The following is a 25,673-nucleotide window of genomic DNA, read 5'->3' as shown; positions in this document are numbered from 1 at the left end:
TAAGCTCTGAAGAGATGCGGGAGGTATGAAAACAGAACCAAAATAATCCTGTTATTACAAGAAGAAAAGGTCAAAATTCAATTTGGCGAAAATGCAGAAACAGACCATCTCAAAGGATTCCAGAATTTTACCACCCTCTACTCAGCAGCCGTATGGTGGAATTTTTCCACAGACATAATGATTTTATTCATTTTTCTTTTAATAGACCTTTATTGGAATAAAATTGCTTCACAATACTGTGTTAGTTTCTGTTGCACAACAAAGCAAATCATCCATACGCATACACATGTCCGCACGTCCCCTCCCTCTTGAGCCTCCCTCCCACCCTCCCTATCCCACCCCCTAGGTCACCGCAAAGCACGGAGCTGATCTCCCTGTGCTCTGCTGCTGCTTCCCACCAGCCATCCATTCTACATTCGGTCGTGTATACATGTCGATGCTACTCTCACTTCACCCCAGCTTCGCCCTCCCACCCCGTGTCCTCAAGTCCATTCTCTATGTCTACCTCTTTATTCCTGCCCTGCAACTAGGTTCATCAGTACCATTTTTTTTTTTTTAGATTCCATATATATGCGTTAGCATACGGAATTTGTTTTCCTCTTTCTGACTTCACTCTGTGTGACAGACTCTAGGTCCATCCACCCCACTACAAATAACTCAATTTCATTTCTTTTTCTGGCTGAGTAATAATCTATTGTATATATGTGCCACATCTTCTTTATCCATTCATCTGTCAATGGACACTTAGGTTGCTTCTATGTCCTGGCTATTGTAAACAGCACTGCAATGAACATTGTGGTACATGTCTCTTTCTGAATTATGGTTTTCTCAGGGTATATGCCCAGTACTGGGAGTGCTGGGTCATATGGCAGTTCTATTTTCAGTTTTTTAAGGAACCTCCACACTGTTTTCCATAATGGTTGTATCAACTGACATCCCACCAATAGTGCAGGATGGTTCCCTTTTCACTACACCCTTTCCAGCATTTATTGTTTCTAGATTTTTTGAAAATGGCCATTCTGACCGGCATAAGGTGATACCTCATTGTAGTTCTGATTTGCATTTTTCTAATAATTTGTGATGTTGAGTATCTTTTCATGTGTCTCGTGGCCAACTGTATGTTTTCCTTGGTGAAATGTCTATTTAGGTCTTCCACTCATTTTCTTTTTTTTAAACATCTTTATTGGAGTATAATTGTTTTACAATGGTGTGTTAGTTTCTGCTTTATAACAAAGTAAATCAGTTACACATATACATATATCTCCATATCTCTTCCCTCGTGTCTCCCTCCCTCCCACCCTCCCTATCCAACCCCTCTAGGTGGTCACAAAGCACGGAGCTGATATCCCTGTGCTATGTGGCGGCTTCCCACTAGCTATCGATTTTATATTTGGTAGTGTATATATGTCCATGCCACTCTCTCACTTTGTCCCAGCTTACCTTTCCCCCTCCCTGTGTACTCAAGTCCATTCTCTAGTAGGTCTGCATCTTTATTCCCATCTTGCCCCTAGGTTCTTCATGACCTTTTTTTTTTTTAGATCCCATATATGTTAGCATAGTTGTTTTTCTCTTTCTGACTTACTTCACTCTGTATGACAGACTCTAGGCCCATCCACCTCACTACAAATAACTCAATTTCATTTCTTTTTATGGCTGAGTAATATTCCATTGTATATATGTGCCACGTCTTCTTTATCCATTCATCTGTCGATGGACACTTAGGTTGCTTCCATGTCCTGGCTATTGTAAATAGAGCTGCAATGAACATTGTGGTACATGACTCTTTTTGAATTATGGTTCTCTCAGGGTATATGTCCAGTGGTGGGATTGCTGGGTCATATGGTAGTTCTATTTTTAGTTTCTTAAGGAACCTGCACACTGTTCTCCATAGTGGCTGTATCAATTTACATTCCTACCAAGAGTGCAAGAGAGTACCCTTTTCTCCACACCCTCTCCAGCATTTATTGTTTGTAGATCTTTTGATGATGGCCATTCTGACTGGTGTGAGATGATATCTCATTGCAGTTTTGATTTGCATTTCTCTAATGATTAATGATATTGAGCATTCTTTCATGTGTTTGTTGGCAATCCGTATATCTTCTTTGGAGAAATGTCTATTTAGGTCTTCTGCCCATTTTTGGATTGGGTTGTTTGTTTTTTTGATATTGAGCTGCATGAGCTACTTGTAAATTTTGGAGATTAATCCTTCGTCAGTTGCTTCATTTGCAAATATTTCTCTCATTCTGAGGGTTGTCTTTTCATCTTGTTTATGCTTTCCTTTGCTGTGCAAAAGCTTTTAAGTTTCATTAGGTCCCATTTGTTTATTTTTGGTTTTATTTCCATTTCTCTAGGAGGTGGGTCAAAAAGGATCTTGCTGTGATTTATATCAGTGTTCTGCCTATGTTCTCCTCTAAGAGTGCAATAGTGTCTGGCCTTAATTTAGGTCTTTAATCCATTTTGAGCTTATTTTTGTGTACGGTGTTAGGGAGTGTTCTAATTTCATTCTTTTACATGTAGCTGTCCAGTTTTCCCAGCACCACTTATTGAAGAGGCTGTCTTTTCTCCACTGTATATTCTTGCCTCTTTTATCAAAGATAAGGTGACCATATGTGCATGGATTTATCTCTGGGCTTTCTACCCTGTTCCATTTATCTATATTTCTGTTTTTGTGCCACTACCATACTGTCTTGATTACTGTAGCTTTGTATTATACTCTGAAGTCAGGGAGGCTGATTCCTCCAGCTCTGTTTTTCTTTCTCAAGATTGCTTTGGCTATTCAGGGTCCTTTGTGTTTCCATACAAATTGTGAAATTTTTTGTTCTACTTCTGTGAAAAATGCCAGTGGTAGTTTGATAGGGATTTCATTGAATCTGTAGATTGCTTTAGGTAGTATAGTCATTTTCACAATGTTGATTCTTCCAAGCCAAGAACACAGTATATCTCTCCATCTATCTGTATTATCTTTAATTTCTTTCATCAGTGTCTTATAATTTTCTGCATACAGGTCTTTTGCCTCCTTAGGTAGGTTTATTCCTAGATATTTTATTCTTTTTGTTGCAATGGTAAATGGGAGTGTTTTCTTGATTTCACTTTCAGATTTTTCATCATTAGTGTATAGGAATGCAAGAGATTTCTGCACATTAATTTTGTATCCTGCTACTTTATCAAATTTATTGATTAGCTCTTGTAGTTTTCTGGTATCTTCTTTAGGATTCTCTATGTATAGTATCATGTCATCTGCAAACAGTGACAGCTTTACTTCTTCTTTTCCTATTTGGATTCCTTTTATTTCTTTTTCTTCTCTGACTGCTGTGGCTAAAACTTCCAAAACTATGTTGAATAATCGTGGTGAGAGTGGGCAACCTTGTCTTGTTCCTGATCTTAGTGGAAATGGTTTCAGTTTTTCACCATTGAGGACAATGTTGGCTGTGGGTTTGTCATATATGGCCTTTATAATGTTGAGGTAAGTTCCCTCTATGCCTACTTTCTGGAGGGTTTTTTATCATAAATGGGTGTTGAATTTTGTTGAAAGCTTTCTCTGCATCTATTGAGATGATCATATGGTTTTTCTCCTTCAATTTGTTAATATGGTTTATTACACTGATTGATTTGCGTATATTGAAGAATCCTTGCATTCCTGGGATAAACCCCACTTGATCATGGTGTACTTCCACCCATTTTTTTAACTGGATTGTTTGTTTGTTTGATATTGAGCTCCATGTGCTATTTGTATATTTTGGAGATTAATCCTTTGTCTGTTGTTTCATTTGCATATATTTTCTCCCATTCTGGGGGTTGTCTTTTTGTCTTGTTTACGGTTTCCTTTGCTGTGCAAAGGCTTTTAAGTTTAATTAAGTCCCATTTGTTTAGTTTTGCTTTTATTTCTGTTCCTCTGGGAGGTGGGTCAAAAAAGATCCTGCTGTGGTTTATCTCAAAGAATGTTTTTCCTATATTTTCCTCAAGAGTTTTATAGTGTCTGGTCTTACATTTAAGTCTTTAATCCATTTGGAGTTTATTTTTGTGTATCGTGTTAGGGAGTGTTCTAATTTCAGTTTTTTATGTGTAGCTCTCCAGTTTTCCCAGCACCACTTATTGAAGAGACTGTCTTTTCTCCATTGTATATCCTTGCCTCCTTTGTCATAGATTAGTCGACCATAGGTGTGTGGGTTTATCTCTGGGCATTATTTTGTTGAATAAAGTGGCGAGAGTGGACAGCCTTGTCGTGTTCCTAATCTTATTGGAAATGCTTTCAGTTTTTCACCATTGAGTATGATGCTTGCTGTGGGTTTGTCATATATGGCCTTTATTATGTTGAGGTAGGTTCCCCTATGCCCATTTTCTGGAGAGTTTTTTTTTTTAAATCATAAATGGGTGTTGAATTTTGTCAAAAGCTTCTTCTGCATCTATTGATATGATCATATGGTTTTTATTCCTTAATTTGTTAATGTGGTGTTTCACATTGATTGATTTACATATATTGAAGAATGCTTGCATCCCTGGGATAAGTCCCACTTGATCATGGTGTATGATTCCTTTTAATGTGCTGTTGGATTCCACTTGCTAGTATTTTGTTCAGGATTTTTGCATCTGTGTGCATCAGTGATATTGGTCTGTAATTTTCTTTTTTTGTGATCTCTTCTGGTTTTGCTATCAGCCAGATGGTGGCTTCATAGAATCCATTTGGGAGTATTTCTCCCTCTGCAATTTTTTGGAAGAGTTTGAGAAGGATGGGTGTTAGCTCTTTTCTAAATGTTTGCTAGAATTCACCTGTGGAGCCATGTGGTCCTGCACTTTTGTTTGTTGGAAGATTTTTAATTACCATTTCAACTTCATTACTTGTGATAGATCTGTTTACATTTTCGAATTCCTCCTGGTTCAGTCTTGGAAAATTTTACATTTCCAAGAATTTGTCCATTTCTCTGTGCTTGTCCATTTTATTGGCATATAGTTGTTTGTAGTAGTCTCTTATAATCCTTTGTATTTCTGCAGTGTCAGGTGTGATTTTTCCTTTTTCATTTCTCATTTTATTGATTTGCATCCTCTACCTTTTTTTCTTGATGAGTCTGGCTAAGGGTTTACCAATTTTGTTTATCTTCTCAAAGAACCAGTTTTCAGTTTTATTGATCTTTGTTACCGTTTTCTTTGTTTCTATTTCATTTATTTCTGCTCTGATCTTTATGATTTCTTTCCTTCTACTGACTTTGGTTTTCTTTGTTCTTCTTTCTCTAGTTGTTTTAAGTGTAGGGTTAGATTGTTTCTTTGAGATTTTTCTTGTTTCTGGAGTTGAGATTCAATTGCTATAAACTTCCCTCTTAGAACTGCTTTTGTTGCGTCCCATAGATTTTGGGCCTTCCTGTTTTCATTGTCATTTGTTTCTATGTATATTTTAATGTCTTCTTTGATTTCTTCAGTGATCTCTTGGTTATTTAGTAGCACACTGTTTAGCCTCCATGTATTCGTGTTTTTTATAGTTTTTTTCCTGTAACTGATTTCCAATCTCATAGCATTGTGGTCAGCAAAGATGCCTGATATGATTTCAATTTTCTTAAATTTTCCAAGGCTTGATTTGTGACCCAAGGTGTGATCTATCCTGGAGAATGTTCCGTGTGCACTTGAGAAGAAAGTGTATTCTTCCACTTTTGGGTGGAATGTTCTATAAATATCAATTAGATCTATCTGGTCTATTGTGCCATTTAAAGCTGTACTTCTTTATTTATTTTCTGTTTGGATGATCTGTCCATTGTTGTGAGTGGGGTGGTTAAAGTCCCCTACTATCATTGTGTTACTGTCGATTTCTCCTTTCATGGTTGTTAGCATTTGTCTTATGTACTGAGGTGTTCCTTTGTTGGGTGCATAAACATTTATAATTGTTACATCTTCTTCTTGGATTGATCCTTTGATCATTATGTAGTGTCTGTCCTTATCTCTTGTAACAGTCTTTATTTTAAAGTCTATTTTGTCTGATATGAGTATTGTCACTCCAGTTTTCTTTTGATTTCCATTGCATGGAATATCTTTTTCCATCCCTTCACTTTCCGTCTGTATGTGTTCCTAGGTCTGAAGTGGGTCTCTTGTAGACAGCATATATATGGGTCTTGTTTCTCTATCCATTCAGCCAGTCTGTGTCTTTTGGTTGGGGCATTTAATCCATTTACATTCAGTGTTATTATCAATATGTATGTTCCTATTACCATTTTCTTAGTTGTTTTGGGTTTGTTTCTGTGCGTCTTTTCCTTCTCTTGTGTTTCCCACTTAGAGAAGTTTCTTCAGCAATTTTTGTAAAGCTGGTTTGGTGGTGCTGAATTCTCTTAGCTCTTACATGTCTGAAAAGCTTTTGACTTCTCCACTGAATGTGAAGGAGATACTTGCTGGGTAGAGTAATCTTGGTTATAGGTTTTTCTCTTTCATCACTTTAAGTATATCCTGCCACTCCCTTCTGGCCTGCAGAGTTTCTGTTGAAAAATCAGCTGATACCCTTATGGGGATTCCTTTGTATTTTATTTTTGTTTTTCACTTGCTGATTTTAATATTTTTTCTTTGAATTTAATTTTTGTCAGTTTGATTTGTATGTGTCTTGGTGTGTTTTTTCTAGGGTTTATCCTGTATGACACTCTCTGTGCTTCCTGGACTTGGGTGACTATTTCCTTTCCCATGTTAGGGAAGTTTTCAACTATAATCTCTTCAAATATTTTCTCAGACCCTTTCTTTTTCTCTTCTTCTTCTGGGACCCCTATAATTTGAATGTTGGTGTGTTTAGTGTTGTCTGAGAGGTCTTCAATTCTTTTCATTCTTTTTTCTTTATTCTGCTCTGCAGTAGTTATTTCCACTATTTTATCTTCCAGCTCACTTATTCATTCTTCTGCCTCAGTTATTCTGTTATTGATTCCTTCTAGTGTATTTTTCATTTCAGTTATTGTATTGTTTATCTCTGTTTGTTTGTTCTTTAGTTCTTCTAGATCTTTGTTAAACATTTCTTGTATTTTCTCAGTCCATGCCTCCATTCTATTTTCAATATTCTGGATCATCTTTACTATCATTACTCTGAATTCCTTTTCAGGTAGATTGCCTATTTCCTTTTCATTTATTTGGTCTTGTAGGTTTTTACCTTGCTCCTTCATCTGTGACATAGTTTTTTGTCTTTTTTTTTTTTTAAATGGGATTGTGTTACTCTCTTACTGGTTGTTTGGTCTGAGGCTTCCAACACTGGAGTGTGTAGGCTGTTGGGTAGAGCTGGTTCTTGGAGCTGAGATGAGGAACTCCATGAGACCTCACTGCGATGAATATTCCCTGGGGCCTGAGGTTCTCTGTTAGTCCAGTAGTTCGGACTCGGAGCTCCCGCTGCAGGAACTTCGGCCCAACCCCAGGCTCATGAACCAAGATTCCACAAGCCACGTGGGGTGGCAAAAAAACTCCAAAAAACAAAAAAAACCGAATACCAAAGTAAAAAATAAAATTAGACTAGGAAACTAACAGATATGTTAGAGAGAATATAAAAATAAAATATAGATGAATCAACCAGAAGGTACATCAGTACCAGAATAGAAAAAATGAGGAGAAGGGAAAAGAAAACAAAAAATGGGGGGAAAGGCCTTGGCTGTGGAGGGCAGGGAGTAAGCAAGGGTGAGGTATGGGCAATTGGTGGGGCCAATGCTCAGGACCCACAGGGCTGGAAAAGGCCCTGGGGACTGTGGGTGGTGGGGCTTAGGCTCAAGGAACAGAAGGGGGCCAGGCGTGCTCCCCACCCCTGGTCTCAGAGGGCAGGGAACCTCACCTTGGAGCCCAGCAGGCTTCCTGAGTTCAAGTAGGTGGGGCAAACGCCCTCCTCTCCTCTCTCACTACTCCCAGAGGGCCATCTCCCCCCTGCCCCCGCCTGCCTTTCCTGATCTCCCCAGCCTCCCTCCTATGCCCCGAGGACCAATGCGGCCGGCAGGGAGGGGTGGGCCTTGGTGGGGAGGGGACCGGCCTGGGAGCTCAGCAGGCTCCCCATGCCCGAGTGGGTGGGGCAATCACCCTCTGCTCTTCTCCTGCTCCTCCCACAGGGCCCCTCCCACCTGCTTCTCCCAATCTCCCCGGCCGCCCTCCTGTGCTCCCAGAACCCACGTGGCCTGGAGGGGGCTTTGGATTGTAGAGGACCAGCCTGGGAGGTCAGAGGCTCCCGCGGCCCCAGTGGGCAGGGCAATCGCCCTCTGCTCCTCTCCCGCTCCTCCTGGATGGCCCCTCCCGACTGCCTCTCCTGATCTCCCCCGCCTCAGGGGCACTGATCTTGTCTGGCATCCACTTCTCCTTCCCACTCAGTCCCCCTACGTCCTACCGGTTCACTTTGGGGTTTCACCAATCTCCTTGGGCATCAGAGTCCCCCACCAGCGGCCAGCAGGCTCCCTAGTTGTGGGGAGATGCTAACTCTGCATCTTCCCACACCATCATCTTCTCCCATGTGTCATAATGATTTTAAACCTGGCTCTGTAGCAGAATCACCAGAGATCTTAGGTTGGTTGTTTCTTTGTTTGTTTGATTGTTGGAGCTCCCTGAGGGTCTCTTGGGCAGCCAGCCAGGTACTGACATAGTAAAGGGTGTCTGGGGTACCCTGTGCAGTCATAATGCCAACCTTCTTGTCTGTAATAACAGCAGTTATGTAACAGAAATTTGGCAAAGAGGAAAGAGCACATTTATCACATTTTTGCAATGAAAATGGCAATGTGAAAAATACAATGGCAAATGTGAACTACTGACTTATACAAGTAAATACTCTTGTCACTAACAACCGTAATCCTGTCCTTCAGGATGCTAAAGGAGAGAGGGAGGTGAAGGAGTTGTGACAGTTATTACAGTAGACTGTCTAAAAGGCATGCTTGTAAGGATACCCAATGACAATTCGTTTCTCTACCATCAAAGCAGGCACAAAGTTACGTACCTTATTTATCTCACAGGGCTGTGATTCAGAGTATGTGAAAGTGCTTTGTAACTAGTAAGCCATTAACACTGACACATTTGTTTTCAGTTGTAATATAAATGTATGAAAATTTTGTCTACTTAAAGAAAAATTTAGTCCATATAGAGGGCTAAGTAGACATTGCTATATGACACTGCTATATGACTAAGAAACTAATATAAAGGGGAATACATAAAAACTTACCTTTCCTCAAGAAATTAAAAATAAAATTACCATATGATTCAGCAATTCCACTTCTGGGTGTAGACCCAAAAGAACTGCAAACAGGGACTTGAACAGATACTTGCACACCATGTTCACAGGAGCATTATTTACAATAGCCAAAAGACGGAAGTGACCCAAGTGATCATTAATGGATGGATGGAGAGATGAACAAAATGTGGTACACACAAAGAATGGAATAGTATTCAGACTTAAAAAGAAAGGAAATTTCTGACATATGCTACAACATGGATGAACGTTGAAGATTCTATGCTAAGTAAAATACGCCAGTCACAAAAGGACAGATACTGAAGGACAGTTCTACTTATTTGAGGTACCTAGAGTAATCAAATCCATAGAGACAGAAAGTAAAATGGTGCGTGCCAGGAGCTGGGGGTGAGAGTGGTCGGAGAGGGGGACGGGGAGTTAGTGTTTAAAGGGTACAGAGTTTCAGTTGGGGAAGATGACAAATGTTCTCCAAATGGATGATAGCGATGGCTGCCCAACAATGTGAATGTACTTAATGCCACTGAACTGTACAATCAAAAGTTGTTAAAATGCTCAAAACAAAACAAAAAACAAACTTACCTTACTTAATGGAGAGGGAGCACCAGATCTAAAAGGCAACCAAAAAGAATTAAAACTGGATATACATGAATACATTTGTAGAAGCACTTAAGTTTGATGGTTGGTCAAGCATTAACTTGTTTATATACAGACTTTTTTAGTAATGGAAAAACTATTTTTAAAATATATTTTAGGGCTTCCTTGGTGGCGCAGTGGTAGAGAGTCTGCCTGCCGATGCAGGGGACACGGGTTCGTGCCCCGGTCTGGGAAGATCCCACATGCCGCGGAGCGGCTGGGCCCGTGAGCCATGGCCGCTGAGCCTGCGCGTCCGGAGCCTGTGCTCCGCAACGGGAGAGGCCACAACAGTGAGAGGCCCGCATACCGCAAAAAAAAAAAAAAAAAAAAAAAAAAAAAATATATATATATATATATATATTTTATCTTTTACTCAATTATGACATCTGCTTCCAATGTCTCCCATCCACTTAATTTCTAGTATTAGAAATTCTTAAATTCAAAATCTTTTTTTTTGGTATCTCTAGCAACTCAATTAATTATTCTAATTGACCTTTATTGCCCATGTTCATCAAAAATAAACTGTTCAAATTGGAATTTTAAAAAATTTGCCAAGATTTGGGAAAAATAATGTTTTACAGAATTAAAAAAAATCATCTGGTTTATTATTTTTAAAAGTTAGAAAACCCATTAAGGTTAAAGTATATTGTGATTCATTTAGTCATAATTGTGATACGTAAAAGGAACACTAGAATTAAAAAAAAGATCCCTACAAGCCCTGTGCCTGATGTGTGTCTCAGCTTCCATACTGAGTTGAGACACATTGTGCATACTCCACACTGTGCATACTCCTAGAGATTGTCTGGTTTTTTTCATGGCTGTAATGAAAACTATCTATGAGAAATATTCCCATTATGCTGTGAGAACTTGGGAGCTGGAAAAAGAAGAGTAACCTCAATGCTTGTGTCTAAGGGAGTGAGGGAAAATCAGGAAGAAATACATTTTTTTTTCAGTTAGATTGCTGGTAGCACTGATTACATATATCATTTCTAGCAAAATGCTTCAGAGACGACTGCCTAAACAGCTTAGGTTTTACTAACCTGAGTTGGTGGAAAATAAATTAGTAAGGAAACAAAATGAAGAAAAAAAGACATTTCAATAAGAAGACTATCGTCAGGGTGTCAGAGGATATCAGGGATGCCCTTCTACTTATCTACAGAGAAAATATCACACGTGGCAGGAGTAAAATAAAATCAGCAGAGATTTAGTAACTGGAGTTTTGTACAATATCATGAATTTTTATTTTATTGGATATAGCAAAAGAAATTTAACAATATTATATGCCAGATTAATACCTCTTATGTTCAACTTCATTTGCAAACACAAGCCTGCCATTTCCTGTCTAAATTTAGTTTTCACTTAAAATGAACATGAAAGCAAGGGCTAACAGAGATTTCTGTGATATAAGGAAGATAGAAGCATAAGGGTTACACTCGATTAGGTTATGTGTAGTTGGGCTGTTATCTTCAGACTAACACATCCTATGAAGAAAGGATATATGCTTCTCTATATTGCTCACTAAGGGTCTACTGAAATAAATGGAATCACAGTGTTCTCTATATCTCAGAAACTTAGGAACCTAAAAATCTAGTGCTGAGGTTGAAAATTCCCTAATGAGTTTTTGGTTAATAATTCCTCCATTCCTACCATTTTTTTCTCTTTACATATGGGGAAAAGGAAGGGAGTTAAGTCTAAATAAAAATCCAAGAAAATAATAGCCTTAACTCTGCAAAGAAAACATAGAAGCCATCTGATGTGGTCAGTTTCTAAGAATGAGTTAATTGAAATTAATTTGTTTCTCTCTCAAGTGATTTTCATGAACCAATTCTTAGTGGTACTGACATAGTGAGCAATATTAATACAGAAAAGAGAATTGAGGATGAACGAGAACTTTTTGAACTGTATTTCCAAACTAATACATAAAAGTTTCTAACATATTCTATACTCTGTAGCAAAATAAAGATATAGTAAAAATGACAGAACTTCTCTACCTACTATTAAAGAATATCATGCTCATACCCAAGTACAAAATATCATAATTGGCACAAGAATCACTTTGTCAAGCTCTTGCATGAGTGCTATTACTAAATGACACTTGTAGCTACCCCATGGATTCAGCAAAAAAATCTCCTGTCTCCCACTATCATCCCACTTAAAGCACTGTATCTTATTCGTCTGTCTTCTCCACTATATGGCAAATTTTTTGAAGGAAGCAAACCTATCTCATTGTTTTATATCAGATAAACATATTAACCAAAATAAACTAACCAAACATCTTAAAAATAAATTAACCAAACATCTTAAAAATTATTTTGTATGAAACTAAACTGTCAGGATGTATGACTTCTGTTCCCATGGACCAGATCCAGGTTTTGCCATGATTTCATCAAAAAGGTAGAACCAGAGCTGCTCCCACTGGGGCCACAGCTTTAAAAAGCATCACTCAACACTGATTAAAGTCTGAGAGCTCTGAGGCTCAGAGGTAAATAACTCGCCAAAGTCTCATCATTCTTTAATGGTGGATTTCAGGCTCCAGTCCAAGTCTGTCTGTGCACATTTCACATTCCAGCCTGTCCTGACAAAAACACAGGGGAGCCCAACACATTTGTTCCTCCCCTACACAACACACAAATTGCTTCTTTTTACCTGTTCCTCAGCTGATTTTCTACTCTACCACTGGCTCTTCGCCCTTTATAAAAGAAAATGCTACAATCTTTTATATATAATGACATTATTTAAAGCCCGATACTTATTTCAATAACTTCAGCTAGAGAAATTTAGTACACGGTGAACCTTATTGGGGGAAAATAAAACACGAATGTAATTTTAGAAGAGAATGAATGACCCATAGATCCTGTAAAATGTTACAAACAAACCCATGGGTTTCTATGATGAACACAGAAAATGTTAAGGTTTACACTTCCCATGTATTAATGGTAAAGTATCAAAAGAAGAAATTTTATTTCTTATTCACAACACTAATCCCTACAGTTTTTGGTCAAAAACGCTAGCCAGAAAGACAAACAAAACACAGATGTGAAAAACCTATCTCTTCCAAATAATTTTAATTACAATAAACTTGAGTTTCTTGCACCCTCAACACTTAGTAAACTCACATATAAAATAACATCAATTTCTCTCTTTTGTTCTGTGGAATTACAGAAACAGACAATATACAAAGGTATATCACACAGTATTGCATAGAATTTCAAAAACGAGTATCAGTGGATATAAGGCACTAAATATAAAAGGCCTATGTATTTTTTAGTAGACATTTGAAAATGCTTCATTTTATGTACTTACTTGACTTAGAGGTTAGAATAGTTTTATACTGCTACCAGAAGACAAAGAAAACCCGTTTAAGTAATTAATTTTCTTAGTAGCATTGTCTTTTGGCACTTCTGCCATGTGCCATAGGGAAATCTTTTGTTTACTAAACAAGTGAAAAAGTCTTTGATGTCTAAAATCTAAGAGGGATATCTGAATATACAACTAAGAGAGTCTGTTAGTCTTGATCAGAGAAGACCAAAATAAAACCATTAATGCGAGCCACCTTAAGAGAAAATTTTAAAAGTATGATGAAAAAACACAGGTGTGTAAAATGGACAGAAATCAGTTTTCAATGTTCTAAATACCAAATGTGGAATTTTAAGAGTGTTTTTTGCATCTTTAGGAATAACCAAATGCAAAAAAAGTCACTCAATATAGTACTCACCCTTCACTTAAGGTCCCAGGTAAGCACAAACATACAAAGAAGAAAATAGTTAACTACTATAGTTCATTTATTTTAAAAATAGGGAATAAGCAAAAGACAAGTTCATAGGTGGTCTCAGCCAATTCAGAAAAGAAATCTGATAAGCATAAAATGATTTTAAAGGAGAGAGGAAAATTATGCTCAGTACAAGGTAATTCAAAACAGAAGATCATTAAGTTCTTATTTTACTACTCTTGGAAATGTTACCAAGTGTCCATAGCCAAACAGTCCTAAAATAGTTGGCAGCAGCCACAAGGGGGCGGCTTTAGAGCTGAAGTTAGGGCTGATGAGATCCACTCTAGGATGCGGCTTCTCACAGGATTGCAGCCCTGGCAGATTTCAGGAGGGAAGAGGGTGGACCTGTGAGGGGTGCGGGGACCTGAGGGGGTAATAGGGCGGAGAAGCTGACTTGCACCCATGCGCATCCTGAATTGCCCAAGGGAGAGAGGCTCTAACTCTGGCATATGCATATTTCCTCAGCTAAAGGGATCCATCTGCCACAGGAAGAGGGACATTTCTAGGGCTTCCTGCCTCCTTTGGCATAAATCCTAGGCGACTCATTTGGCTTCCCAGACACCCTAATATGGGAGGGGTGGGAGGAGGCAGCAATTACTGGAAGCGGGCACCCTCTTTTGTGACTTAATATACTCACATGTCTTTTCAGTTGACATCAATCTACACACACAAGTCTGATCGTCCATGGCCACACTGAAGTAGGGACAGAACTTGGACAATGGTACAACCTTAACAGAGCCCTTGAGAGGTCCTGTTATCCATCATTCCAAATAGGTCTGCCATCACAGCCTGAGAGAGCCCTACTCCGTTGTTTACCATCGAAAACTTAAGACATGCAATAATTTTTATACTAACTTGGAAAAGATGACAGAAATCACCCTTAGCTAAACAACAGGCAAAAGAGTGACTCAAGGCACGAGAGTCTACATTCTGGGAGAATGCCCAGAGAGAAGCAAGCAGAAAGGAGGTGCATTTTGATAGCTGTATCACAGGTAAAATCATGATCAGCCTACAGCCCTGCAATGAGCAGTTCACGGGTTGTCTCTACCAATTTCTGCTGTCGATCTAAACAGAATCAACATAAAGCTGGGATCACCAACAAAAACAGATTTCAAGCTGACTCTGTAGAGAGAGCTACATTATGTTTTTAGGTGGAGATAATGAAGTATAAAATAGTCCCTGACCTTAAGAATCAGAAAATCCATTTAAACCACATATCGGGGCAGGGGAGGTGGGGAGGAGAGTCATAAAACAGTGTGGTGCATGATTAAGGAAGCCCTCATGAGATGGCCCTCCCAAGATGTGTAAAATGCACGCACGCAGAGACAAGGAGAGGAGGCACCCAAGATTAGCAGAATTACACTCTGAGCGAGGTACAAAGACGGGAAAGTACCAGGTCCGGTGAACCAACAAGTGTGACCCCGGCTGGAAAGAAGACAAAAATGGAACCTGGATATTTTTGGCATGCTGTCAGGAAAAATGGTCAAAAATCTAAGTGTCCAAACAGAAACATTGAAAATCTACTAAAACTACACTTATTGCTGCTCAACTGCTACTCTGTCTAGAAAAATAACTGTCAAGTGTCAGCAGCATGCCACGCTGAAGGGGAGAGTCTGAAGTCCAGAAAGCCATTCCTGAAGGCTCTGCTTTTTCACAGTAGGGTTCGTAACATAACAGAGTGTTAAAGGCTGCTTGGGAAATTGGGTTCCCAATGATGACAGCCTCAATTTTTAGCACGAGCAATTCTTTTCCTGAGGATTGTGAGTCCCTTCTGAGGGCAAAATAATAAATAAATCAGCAAGTCCAGCCAATACAGGTACAACCTACTAGTTTGCTGAATTAGCCTGCAGATAGATTACCTATAATGGGGTCATGATGTCATAAGTTAATGGGAAGGGTAGGGGTTTTGAGGGAACTCAGGATAATTACAATAAAGCATACCCTAAAACTGTAGTACTGTGATAAATCTCACTGTATAAAGAATGACTCTAGTATTTTTCATCTTATTTAGAATATACAACTAATGCGTACTTGTTTCCAGGTTTCTTTCCTTCTAATGTATTTAGATGCTGTTCAAGGGTCTCCATAAGACTGCTGGGAGCCTACAATAAGAAAGTAAAAAATAAATGTCTGCATCGTTTTCTTTCAAAATAAATACACTGGAACATCACTGTAACTTTGTATAGTGCAGGTCTGGGCACCCTAATACATATGGGAGATAATTTCATTCCAGGGTCTTTTGGTACTTAGATATTTAAATTCCACAGAATCTCAAACAGGCCCATCATATATATACTTAACTTCACTGCATAACAAACAGTGTTACAGTGTGGTTTCGGTGTAGAAATGACATTCGATAGACTTTTACTAAGATATTACTTAAATGTAGTAAACTCAATTAAATCAAGTTCACCATATGTTTTCATAAGACCACAGTAAAAAAAGTAAAGGTATTTGTATCCAAGTCAAAAATATAAGTGCCCAAATAAAAACTTACAGAAATATGAAAATACAGTAAAATCTCACTTACCCATATTTGACTGAAATATTAGGGAAAATTACTACTTTATTAAAAAAGAGAGGGTAAGTGAGAGTTGTGGGGAAAAAAATACAACTTTAATAGTCAACCACAATTAAGATTTTCTTATTATTGACCTATGTAATTTATATACATAATAAAGTAACTTTAGCAAATATTAATGTTATAACAGACTACTGTGTTTTGGCAAATTTAATATATTTCACCTCTTTTATTAAGAAGTACCTGAATGTTTTTATCATATTTTAGGCAATATAAAGTGATGGCATTTTGCTGTATAGTAGGAGAAGAAATAATAGGTTTATATAAATATTCCACCCCATCTATTCCTCAAGCATTAGAAATTTACCTTCACCTTTCTCGAACAATCTTAACCCAAGTTAGACTTTAACAGCAGCATAGGCATTCAAAGACTGGCATAACATTTATAGATACATTTAATTTTGACAATTATTCTTAAAATTAATATAAAATTAATTTTGAGGGCTTTTTTTTTTTTTGCGGTACACGGGCCTCACACTGTTGTGGTCTCTCCCGTTGCGGAGCACAGGCTCCGGACGTGCGGGCTCAGCGGCCATGGCTCACGGGCCCAGCCGCTCTGCGGCATGTGGGATCTTCCCGGACCGGGGCACGAACCCGTGTCCCCTGCATTGGCAGGCGGACTGTCAAGCACTGTGCCACCAGGGAAGCCCAATTTTGAGGAATTTTAAAGTAACTATGCTAACTGCTAAAATAGTATAACTGTACATTTTACATTGCACCTATAATGACAAATGAAAATAAAATTCTTATTAAAATTGTTTAATACATTTAATATTAATTTTAATTTCACTAATAGACTCATATACTGCCTTAATAATGTTATTATATATATAATTATGTGAGATTATTGTACATGTAAATTACTAAGTGAGCCACACATAAATTTATAAATATAAATTAGTAAGTGAACAAAAATATTAACTTGATCAAAGTGACGAAGGTAGGGTAGAAAGGGACAGCCCTGTGAACCTTATATAAAAAGTTAATTACTGTAGAGTAGAAAAAATGACTTTCAGGAGATATAATAAATTTTGAAAGTTATTAAAATTAGAATTCTTAATATAGCTCAGGTAAAAGGTGACTTAGCAAATTCCAGTAAACTACAACTAGGGGTATACTTCTAAGTTTAAAGAATGGATTTTTAAGAGATAAAGGAAATTTTGCTCTATAGAAAAATTGTAAACTACTTAAGATGCGCTCGCTTAATAAACAGAATGTGTATTGTAACTTTAAAAGGAAGAAGAAAGAAATGGCTTAACGATTTTTAGATGAATTCACACCTGATAAATTCCATTATAATTGTCATAATAGTAATAATTATAATTGTCATAATAATGGAACCTAGGAGGCCCAGGCATATAACTTTAACCCTTTTGGTTTCCATTCTTTTCATTGGGATCACAGTAAGGAAAAATATATCAAGCCATAGAACCTCTCTCCAGTTGGAAGATTTAGGTCCTCTGAATATTAAATGCAATGTAAAAGAAATGTGATTCTGTGCTAAACCTGTTTAAGAAATGCTATTTATAGTTATAAAATAGAGAACAGTATGAGATAACAAAAGAAGTAGTATTTTTTCCTAGTTTCTTAATTATGTAAAACAAAAAACCCAAAAACTAGGATGATAGTTTGCAATTTCATTCTTTTTGTAAAGTTTCTTAATAATTTAAGAAAAAAATTAAAAATAAAGTAGTAGTCACTAAAATCACAATAGTGGAGAGAAATGTGACCAAGAACACAGACTACAAAACTGACTTTGTCTTTAAGTGGTGTTATTTTGCAATGCATTGCACATAAAATTAAGTTTGGAGCATTTTAGCTTAGAAGTTTAAAAATTAAAAATGCTTCATCATTTATATCTCTTATTAGGACATGTGAAATCTAACAGAAATAAACTCCTCAAACATTTTTGGAGGGAAAAAAACTGCTTTGATAGTAAAGTTCGTTGAGTGTAGGAATATTGGCCTTCTGAGCTCTATGTATGGCACTGATCACATCCTGGCATGCAGCAGACAAAAATGAAAACTGTCTCAAATTTCCAAGGGGCAAAACTTTGAGAATGCCTCTGCTGTTGTAAAAGGAACTTTAGTATAATTAGCAGTATCTTTAGTTGCTTATTTTAAATAATGCTGAAGTCAACAGACCTATCAGGTGAAAATACCAACTCAAAGAACAAGAGGCAGCTTGTGAAAGCTAATAAATAACAGTGATATATCATGGTTACCGATTCATCAGTGGTACAGTCTTTAAAAGGAGACTTTTCTTTACCAGTAGTTTTCAGATCAACCAGAATTCCTGACATCAAAACCTAAGATGTTTTTCATAAATGGAGAGATATTAAATTCGGAACACATGCACACACACCAAACAGGAAATAATATTTTGAAAATCCTTTTCTTGAAACAAATTCAGAGCTGATTGTGAGTACAGGATCAAAAAGGAAGCATCCATCTACAATTCAGATGCTTTAGATCCTAAAGCATCATTAAAAACAAATGGAAATAAAAAGCAACCAAAAGGTCATTCAAATTTTTTGATTATTAGATCTAAGAAACCATTGGAAAGTGCTGAGGAGGAATATTTCAGTTCTGATATCATATTCACTTCTTATTCAATACAGTATTCTGAGTGTTTAAAAATGTTTTTCATTGGTATTTATAAATCATTTAAAATGCTGTTATGATGATATTATATGCACAATTTAAAAAGGGCTACAGATGACCACACTGATATTTACTGTACATTTTCTAACCAGAAAGACATCCATTCAATCCCTCTGTTTCATCTTGCTGCAAGAGGAATTCTAATCCTTTCTCAGTTAGGAGCAGCCTTTGCCTACTCCCAGTCAATAGGTAGCCTTTCTGGTCCCCATCATCTCTTTAATCCTCTTCCTTGCTGGCTATTTTTGTTCATCGCCACGGCTAGATTCAGTGGCCATGGCAGCCACAGAGAAGCCTGGCAGAGAGTAGAACCCAATCTCACAGGTCTCAAACAGAGTCCACACTACCTGGCATTTCTGACCCATCTCCAGATTAGTTCTTGTCTAACACTATCTGAAGGACTAACCCTAGAACAGCTCACATTCCAGCTTCTGTCTGACCAGACTGTCACAGTGGGTCTAAAGCCCCAGCTCAATGACAAGCCTCCAATTAGACCTGTGGAAGGGTTCTAAATAAAAATTAGGGAGTGCGTTTAACTCTGCTGCTCATGAACCCAACAGAAATCAGAATTCAGTAACTTATTAAGAAATTATAGAAGCACACAAAACTTTTGAATTGAGATTTAAATATACACTGGAGAAATGAACTAGAGGATTTTTTTAATAAGGAGATAATTTCAAAATAAATGTTAATACTGAAGTCTATGTGGCTCTTCAAGTCAGAACAAAAGCAGAGGATAGAATGTTACCAGTGTCTAATGAATCTCTACCACAGAATCGCTTTCTACTAGACCCAGAGTAGGATTTTATCTTCTTTAAGGATGGGTCTCTGTTCCCCAAATTATAATAACACAGAACATACATGAGTACATAAAATATTATGCCTCTGGACTTCTTGAGAGAAGATTATATAAACTGTAATGAATATAACAGTATCATTAAAAATTAAAGGCAAGTATGTAAATCTGTGAATGATATGCTATAATTTTCTAATTTTAAAAACAGAAAAGTATTTAAGTATCCTTTTAAACCTTTCTTTATCTCCCTTCAGACTCTGCCCAAACTGAGATAAATGAGGACCTATTTTCTTCTTAACCTGCCAGCCTCTCTAACAACATGACTAGTTTTACTTCTGTTCCATGGTGAGAGCAGTCTATACAGTTGAAATAAAGATGATTTACCATTTCTAAAAGCTATTCATTGAGTTAAATATTTAAATATCTACATTTTTTTAGGCTAACATGTAGTTGGGTTATTTTAAAAATCTGCAATGTAAATGTTAATGCTAATAAGGTAAATAATTAGATAATTTAAAATGAAAGCACAGTGATTTTCTTTGCTTTTTATTACAGTGGTACAAAATTAATAAATCTTTATTAGATTATAGTCTAATAAAGAAATTTTAATAGTATTTTATGCACACAATTTTTAGCCATATCCAAGATGATACCGATATCTTATTTAGGTATGCACCTGATCAAAGAACACTATCTTCTCATAGTAGCAAAAATATTTTATACTAATATTCTGTCTATTAGAAGGCACTTTCCCCCAACTTTTAAATAAAAAAATACAATGCCATCATTTTCTGAATTGTTCTGTGAATTTTATTTATGAAGAATTCTTGTTATTTAATTGGTATTTTAATAATGTAAATACAGAGACCATTACTTTGGGTTTCCCTAATTTTTAATAAAAATTTAAGGTTAACATTTAAATATAGAAACATTTTAAGGGATAATAAAGATAATAAATTATTAAACACATTTTGATACTATTAAAAATGGGTAACCTTTCATTATGACAATTTTCTTCAATTACAATAACTTTTTTTTATTTGCAAAGACAGAAAACTCATATATTCATTACTGGTATATATGGTAGCAGTTCTTAACTCTCTCCTATCATCTATTTCTAGTTAAAGAACATGTTTGGAACAGAAATTTACCATAGCAGCATGACAAGTTGATTAAACAAAAATAGTTCCTGCCAATCATGAGAAAGGTCCTACAGTAATTCTGCACATGTGAATGATCTTGATTCTACATCCAAGGAGCTGTACAATGTACCCTCTTAACAGATAAAAGGATTGATAAGGAAGCTTTACTATTGTTTTTGCTTCCTAGATAGTCCCCAGAAAATCACTCATCTATCACTACTATTTTTTTAAAAAAGGTTCTTTTGTATATAGAAATTCCTCCCTTTCACAGGGGAGACAAAAATCAGTGTATTGAACAGTAGAACTAAAACATCAGTGTTCTCGCTATTCGTGCCCCTCCTCCATCCCTGGGGCATGTTGAAAACTAGGAGAAGCAGCAGGAAGAACAGTTCAAATGTTCTGATTACATGCCTATGAATAGTCACGTTACATGGATAAAACACTTTTTAAACATTTCAAGGCTTCCTTTTGATTCAAGTTTAAGAATGAAAAAACGAGCTCAATAATTAAATACCGTTGCCTTTAAAGAGGAAACGATTTTATAAGAGCAGGGAAATATTCATATTATCTCCAGAAATATATTTAATAGCTAAAAAAGAAATAGTAAGTTAGAATGATTTCCAAGAAAGGTGGTTGGCCTACATTCAAAAATGCATTAAATGCTTACAAGACTCTGCCCTAGGTAAGACCATTTATGGTAAACTATGGATTAATAATTTCATGCATACTAAATTTTTCACTCAGAGAATCACTTACCTGTGTGAGGTCAGGAATGTCACCTTTATCAATGCCAACTTGCTGCGGATTAAAAAAAAGTTACTTAATAGGTTTTTAAAAATTAATTTCTTAGATCACCTATAGAATTAGTTAAAACCACAGCTCAATCTTGGTATAAAATAATTATTATTATATATATCAATCTCACTTTGAATATGTGCTTTTTGTGGAGTTTTCCACTCAACATAAGAGCAATGATTTTGGCAATATAGATATAACAAATGTACAGAACTTTGCTAGAACCTGAAAAAAGAACTTAGGAAACTGAAGTGTAAAAGGTTTCCTCCATGGTTAATGGCAACTAAAATTTTTTTAAAATGCTTCGACTAAATTTAAATTGTTAATTATGCCCAGTCAGTCCTCTGGACAGGGAATGTTCACTGAATTTTAATAACTTGTTCAGGGTGTAGTTTCCACCCTTCCTCACACAGAGAGAACCACTGTGACATCCAAGATGTATCCTTCCAGAGTTTCTTTATGCATATCCAAGGAAATAGTAAATCCATAAATACATAGTTATTTCCCACATTATTATACAATAATAGTGTATTATATACACTGGGATTATACTTTTCATTTAACAATACATCTTGGAACTATATCCATATTAATATACAGAATTTCCTCATTTTTAAACAGCTTCCTTGTCTTAAAATTTATTTAACAAGTCACCTATTAATGAACATTTAAGTTGCTTGCAATCCCTTGCCATTGCAAGCAATGCTGCACACATCACTTTGCACCTGTGTGGACACATCTGTAGGACACATTTGTAGAAGTGGAATTACTAGATAAAAGCAAATGTGAATTTTAAATTTTGGTAGCTTGGGGAATGAAGAGAAGGGAGGGAGGGAGGGGCAGAAAAAGAAAGTGCTATCAAGACTGCAAATATGGGAATATATTAATAAAGGTGAATCAATGAAGAGAGTACACAGGTGTTCACTATACAAGCTTATCAACTCTTGTAGGTTTGAAAATTATTCAAAATAAAAAGCTGGGGAAAAATACAAATCATAACTTCATTCTCTCATTCTATATAAATGATGAAACTGAGGCTTAAAGAAACAAAGCGGGTTAACCCAAGTCTCTCTGTGAGAAACGAAGTGCTTCATTATGCTGATGGAAATGTGGAAGCAAATACAGGAAGCCTAAGTGTCGGCTCCTGAAAGACAATAAGGTAAACTGAAGAGGGGCAAGTCCACTTGTGTGCCAAATGCTGAGCTAACTTCTTTCCTTTGCATTTTCTATATCTAAAGCAGCGTAGGGAGACGCAACAGGGAAGAGATATGGGGCTATATGTATATGTATAGCTGATTTACTTTGTTATAAAGCAGAAACTAACACACCATTGTAAAGCAATTATACTCCAATAAAGATGTTCAAAAAATAAAAAATAAAAAATAACGCAGCGTTTCTCAGCCTTGGTTCTATTGACATTTTGGGATGATAATTCTTTGCTGGGGGCTGTCTTATGTCTGCCCTAAACTCCCATTCTTTCAAAGTATGGAAATTATAAATGAAGGCAACTTCATTCTATTTATTTCCATATTTCAATACCTCTTGAGATGATCCATTAAAATAAATATGAATATGAATGAAGTCAGTGTTTTTGAAATTAAAGCATTATGGGTCCCTAATATTGGAATCACCTCCTTAAAAGGTGATGCGATTCTATTAAGTGGGTAACTCTGTTAAAGGAATTCTTCCTTTACAGTGCTATTCTTACTGTCCTGAACTTCTGAACCACAATGAAGTTGGAGGATGGAGGTGAAGTGTGATTGTATTACAGAAATCTCATCACGTTCTGTCTGCAAGTATTCTGGGAGACATAACTCCTATGAGTTGGTATTTACCTTGGAATAGCAAACTAAGGTAAGTGCGTTTAGCAGACATGCCTATTACTTGTAAAATAACCATTTTACAAAGTTTCAGTTTTCTGCTTTAGGATACTTCAGTATAAGAATTCAGAGCACAGGAAGTTTTCTGTACTTCAAGCAATTCCTCTGCAAAATCTGAATATATCCATAGGAATTATTCAATTACTCCACATTTCTTTTAATACGATGGGAAACTTAATGTTAACACTTGCCATGTAGCCTATATAGTGTTGTAGTTTAAAAACAACATTCTTGCAAGTCATCTACACATTCTTCAGGCAAATGGTATTAACAACAGGGTAGCTTATTGGGTAGGAGTCCATACATATGTACACCACACAAGCACTGCTTGGTAGAAAAGAGAAGCTTCGTATATTTGTTGAAAATTTTCTGTATTTACCAATCATAACCAAACCATTCAACACTGGTATCCAGTTAATGTTTAAATTATGAACAATGCAATTTAAATGTAAAAGAAAACACTAACGGTTAACCCATTGTGATTAATGTTTATTCTATTAAAAATAATTTTGTAAATTAGTATCCATTCTATAAAAAGTCTTAGTCATAATGTTTGAATAAAATTAAAATATTTATTATGTTGTTTAAAGACAAACTCTCAAAATGACATCTAATTTCTCTATACCTCCTTCTAAGCAGCCTGAAATGGGCGTGTGATAACACGAGGTTATCAAGAGACACAAAGTAAAATTTTACATGTAAGAATAGAAGGAACTGATATATCACCACCCTTTTTCTCAAGGAGACCTTGAGCCCAGCCTTATTATGCTGATTAGAGAAATATTTACCCCAAATTGTAACACGTCCAACTCTTTACTTTTTCGATATACACAACATCAGATGGGAACACTGGGAAGCATGTGCATCAGGAATTAATTGAACAGTGAAATAATCTTCTGCCCTGGGTGTTTAGGTATAATTGATCTTCTCACAGAAAGAAATTAGGAAAATTTTGCTAGATTACATTGATAATTACAGTTGAACCATGGGAAAATCATATCAAATAAAAAAAATAAAACTTGTGTAGCAGCAAAAGTTTCAAGCAATTCTATCCTTCCTTAAAGGCCACCAACATCAATAAACCCATGGAAATATATATGGACATGCTTCAATGTATATGTAATTTATTAAGCTAATCTTTACCTTTTGTTTCCCATATTGATTTTTTTTTAACAAGTTCTGATTATAAACTGTATGGATCTAAGCTCAAGAGACAGTACTTTGCAAGATTACTTTGGTTTTGGAATTTAAATGTGACAATTATCACTCCTGTGAATAAATGAAATGTGAAGAATAATGCTTGGACTAGGGTGCTTTGAAACTATGTGTATAAAATGTCTGTTCTTGTGCCATATTCTGAAAATGGCAAAAACAGCAAAAACATGGCATGAATGTCCCACGTCCACAGCATTTTATGCTTTGCTGGTGAGCTTCAGAACCCTTCCCATAAAACACTTCAGTCAGCTCTAGCAATCAGTTAGTTGACAAGCAAGATAAGAACGCATTTGTCACCCTGACAAAGGAATGTAATAAGATGTCCTAATTTCCACTATGAGTCAATCGTTGGATTTCATAAGAGAAGACACAATTTACAGATAACCTCAGGAACAACTGTATGGTTACACAGTTATTGTGATTACGTATAAAGAGACATCCTTAAGACACAATTTATAAACTTTATAAAATTAATTATACTTTGTTTTCTTTTTTCCTTGTATTGAAATCATTTTGACAAAGTAAGGAAAGTCAGGGTTTATCGTTTACACACTAAGAACAATGGACAGGCTTTTCTAAGGGCTTTTTCCTACCGTTCAATACAAAGGAAGCACTTTCTTACAATCAAGGACAGCCATGAGGTAAGATGGAGGGACAAACCACCTTGCAAAGCTGTGAGCTCATCATCCATGAAACATTTATTTGGACACAGGATATCTTCTGATTGAAACGCAAGAGTGCAGAGCACAGCTCTGGGTGAGAAACAGGATGAAATGTCTTCCAAGGCTACTTCCAACCCTAATAACCTGTGACTCTGTGGCAGAATATCATGCCAGATTATGAACTCTACTGTTTACTCCAGATACATGTGTTAATATTACTTACCTCTGCAACTTTGAGAAATTCAGACACTCGTGTCATCCTAGTTAGAAATCGTTTGTAAATTTCTAGAGCATCTTTACATTGTCCTTTCTTCATTTCAAAAAACTTTTCTAGAAGAGATAGATAAGCATTTCAAAAAGTGTATTACATTCAATCTTCT

The 25,673-nt window shown here is 36.5% G+C and overlaps 1 protein-coding gene across 14 annotated transcripts in view; it reads right to left on the bottom strand.

The window, feature by feature from the left end:
- Window positions 1–25,673, bottom strand: part of SNAP91 (synaptosome associated protein 91) — a 154,589-nt gene that overhangs the window by 62,963 nt on the left and 65,953 nt on the right. For 9 of the 14 annotated variants that reach the window (XM_081251289.1, XM_081251295.1, XM_081251297.1 and 6 more), the window contains exons 8-12: window positions 25,517–25,623; window positions 21,498–21,539; window positions 18,368–18,451; window positions 15,594–15,664; window positions 9,740–9,767 (exon numbers count right to left, since the gene is read on the bottom strand). In XM_081251289.1, the coding sequence (XP_081107415.1) occupies window positions 9,740–9,767; window positions 15,594–15,664; window positions 18,368–18,451; window positions 21,498–21,539; window positions 25,517–25,623 (332 nt within the window). The remainder of the gene's footprint in view (window positions 1–9,739; window positions 9,768–15,593; window positions 15,665–18,367; window positions 18,452–21,497; window positions 21,540–25,516; window positions 25,624–25,673) is intronic. The other 5 variants (XM_081251296.1, XM_081251293.1, XM_081251292.1 and 2 more) reach the window with 1 other exon arrangement.

Source organism: Mesoplodon bidens (assembly GCF_964165515.1).
Source record: "Mesoplodon bidens genome assembly, chromosome: 12".
Taxonomy (NCBI): Eukaryota; Metazoa; Chordata; class Mammalia; order Artiodactyla; family Ziphiidae; genus Mesoplodon; species Mesoplodon bidens.
The sequence above is the reverse complement of the archived record's forward strand: the minus strand, read 5'-3'. Positions and strand labels throughout refer to the sequence as shown.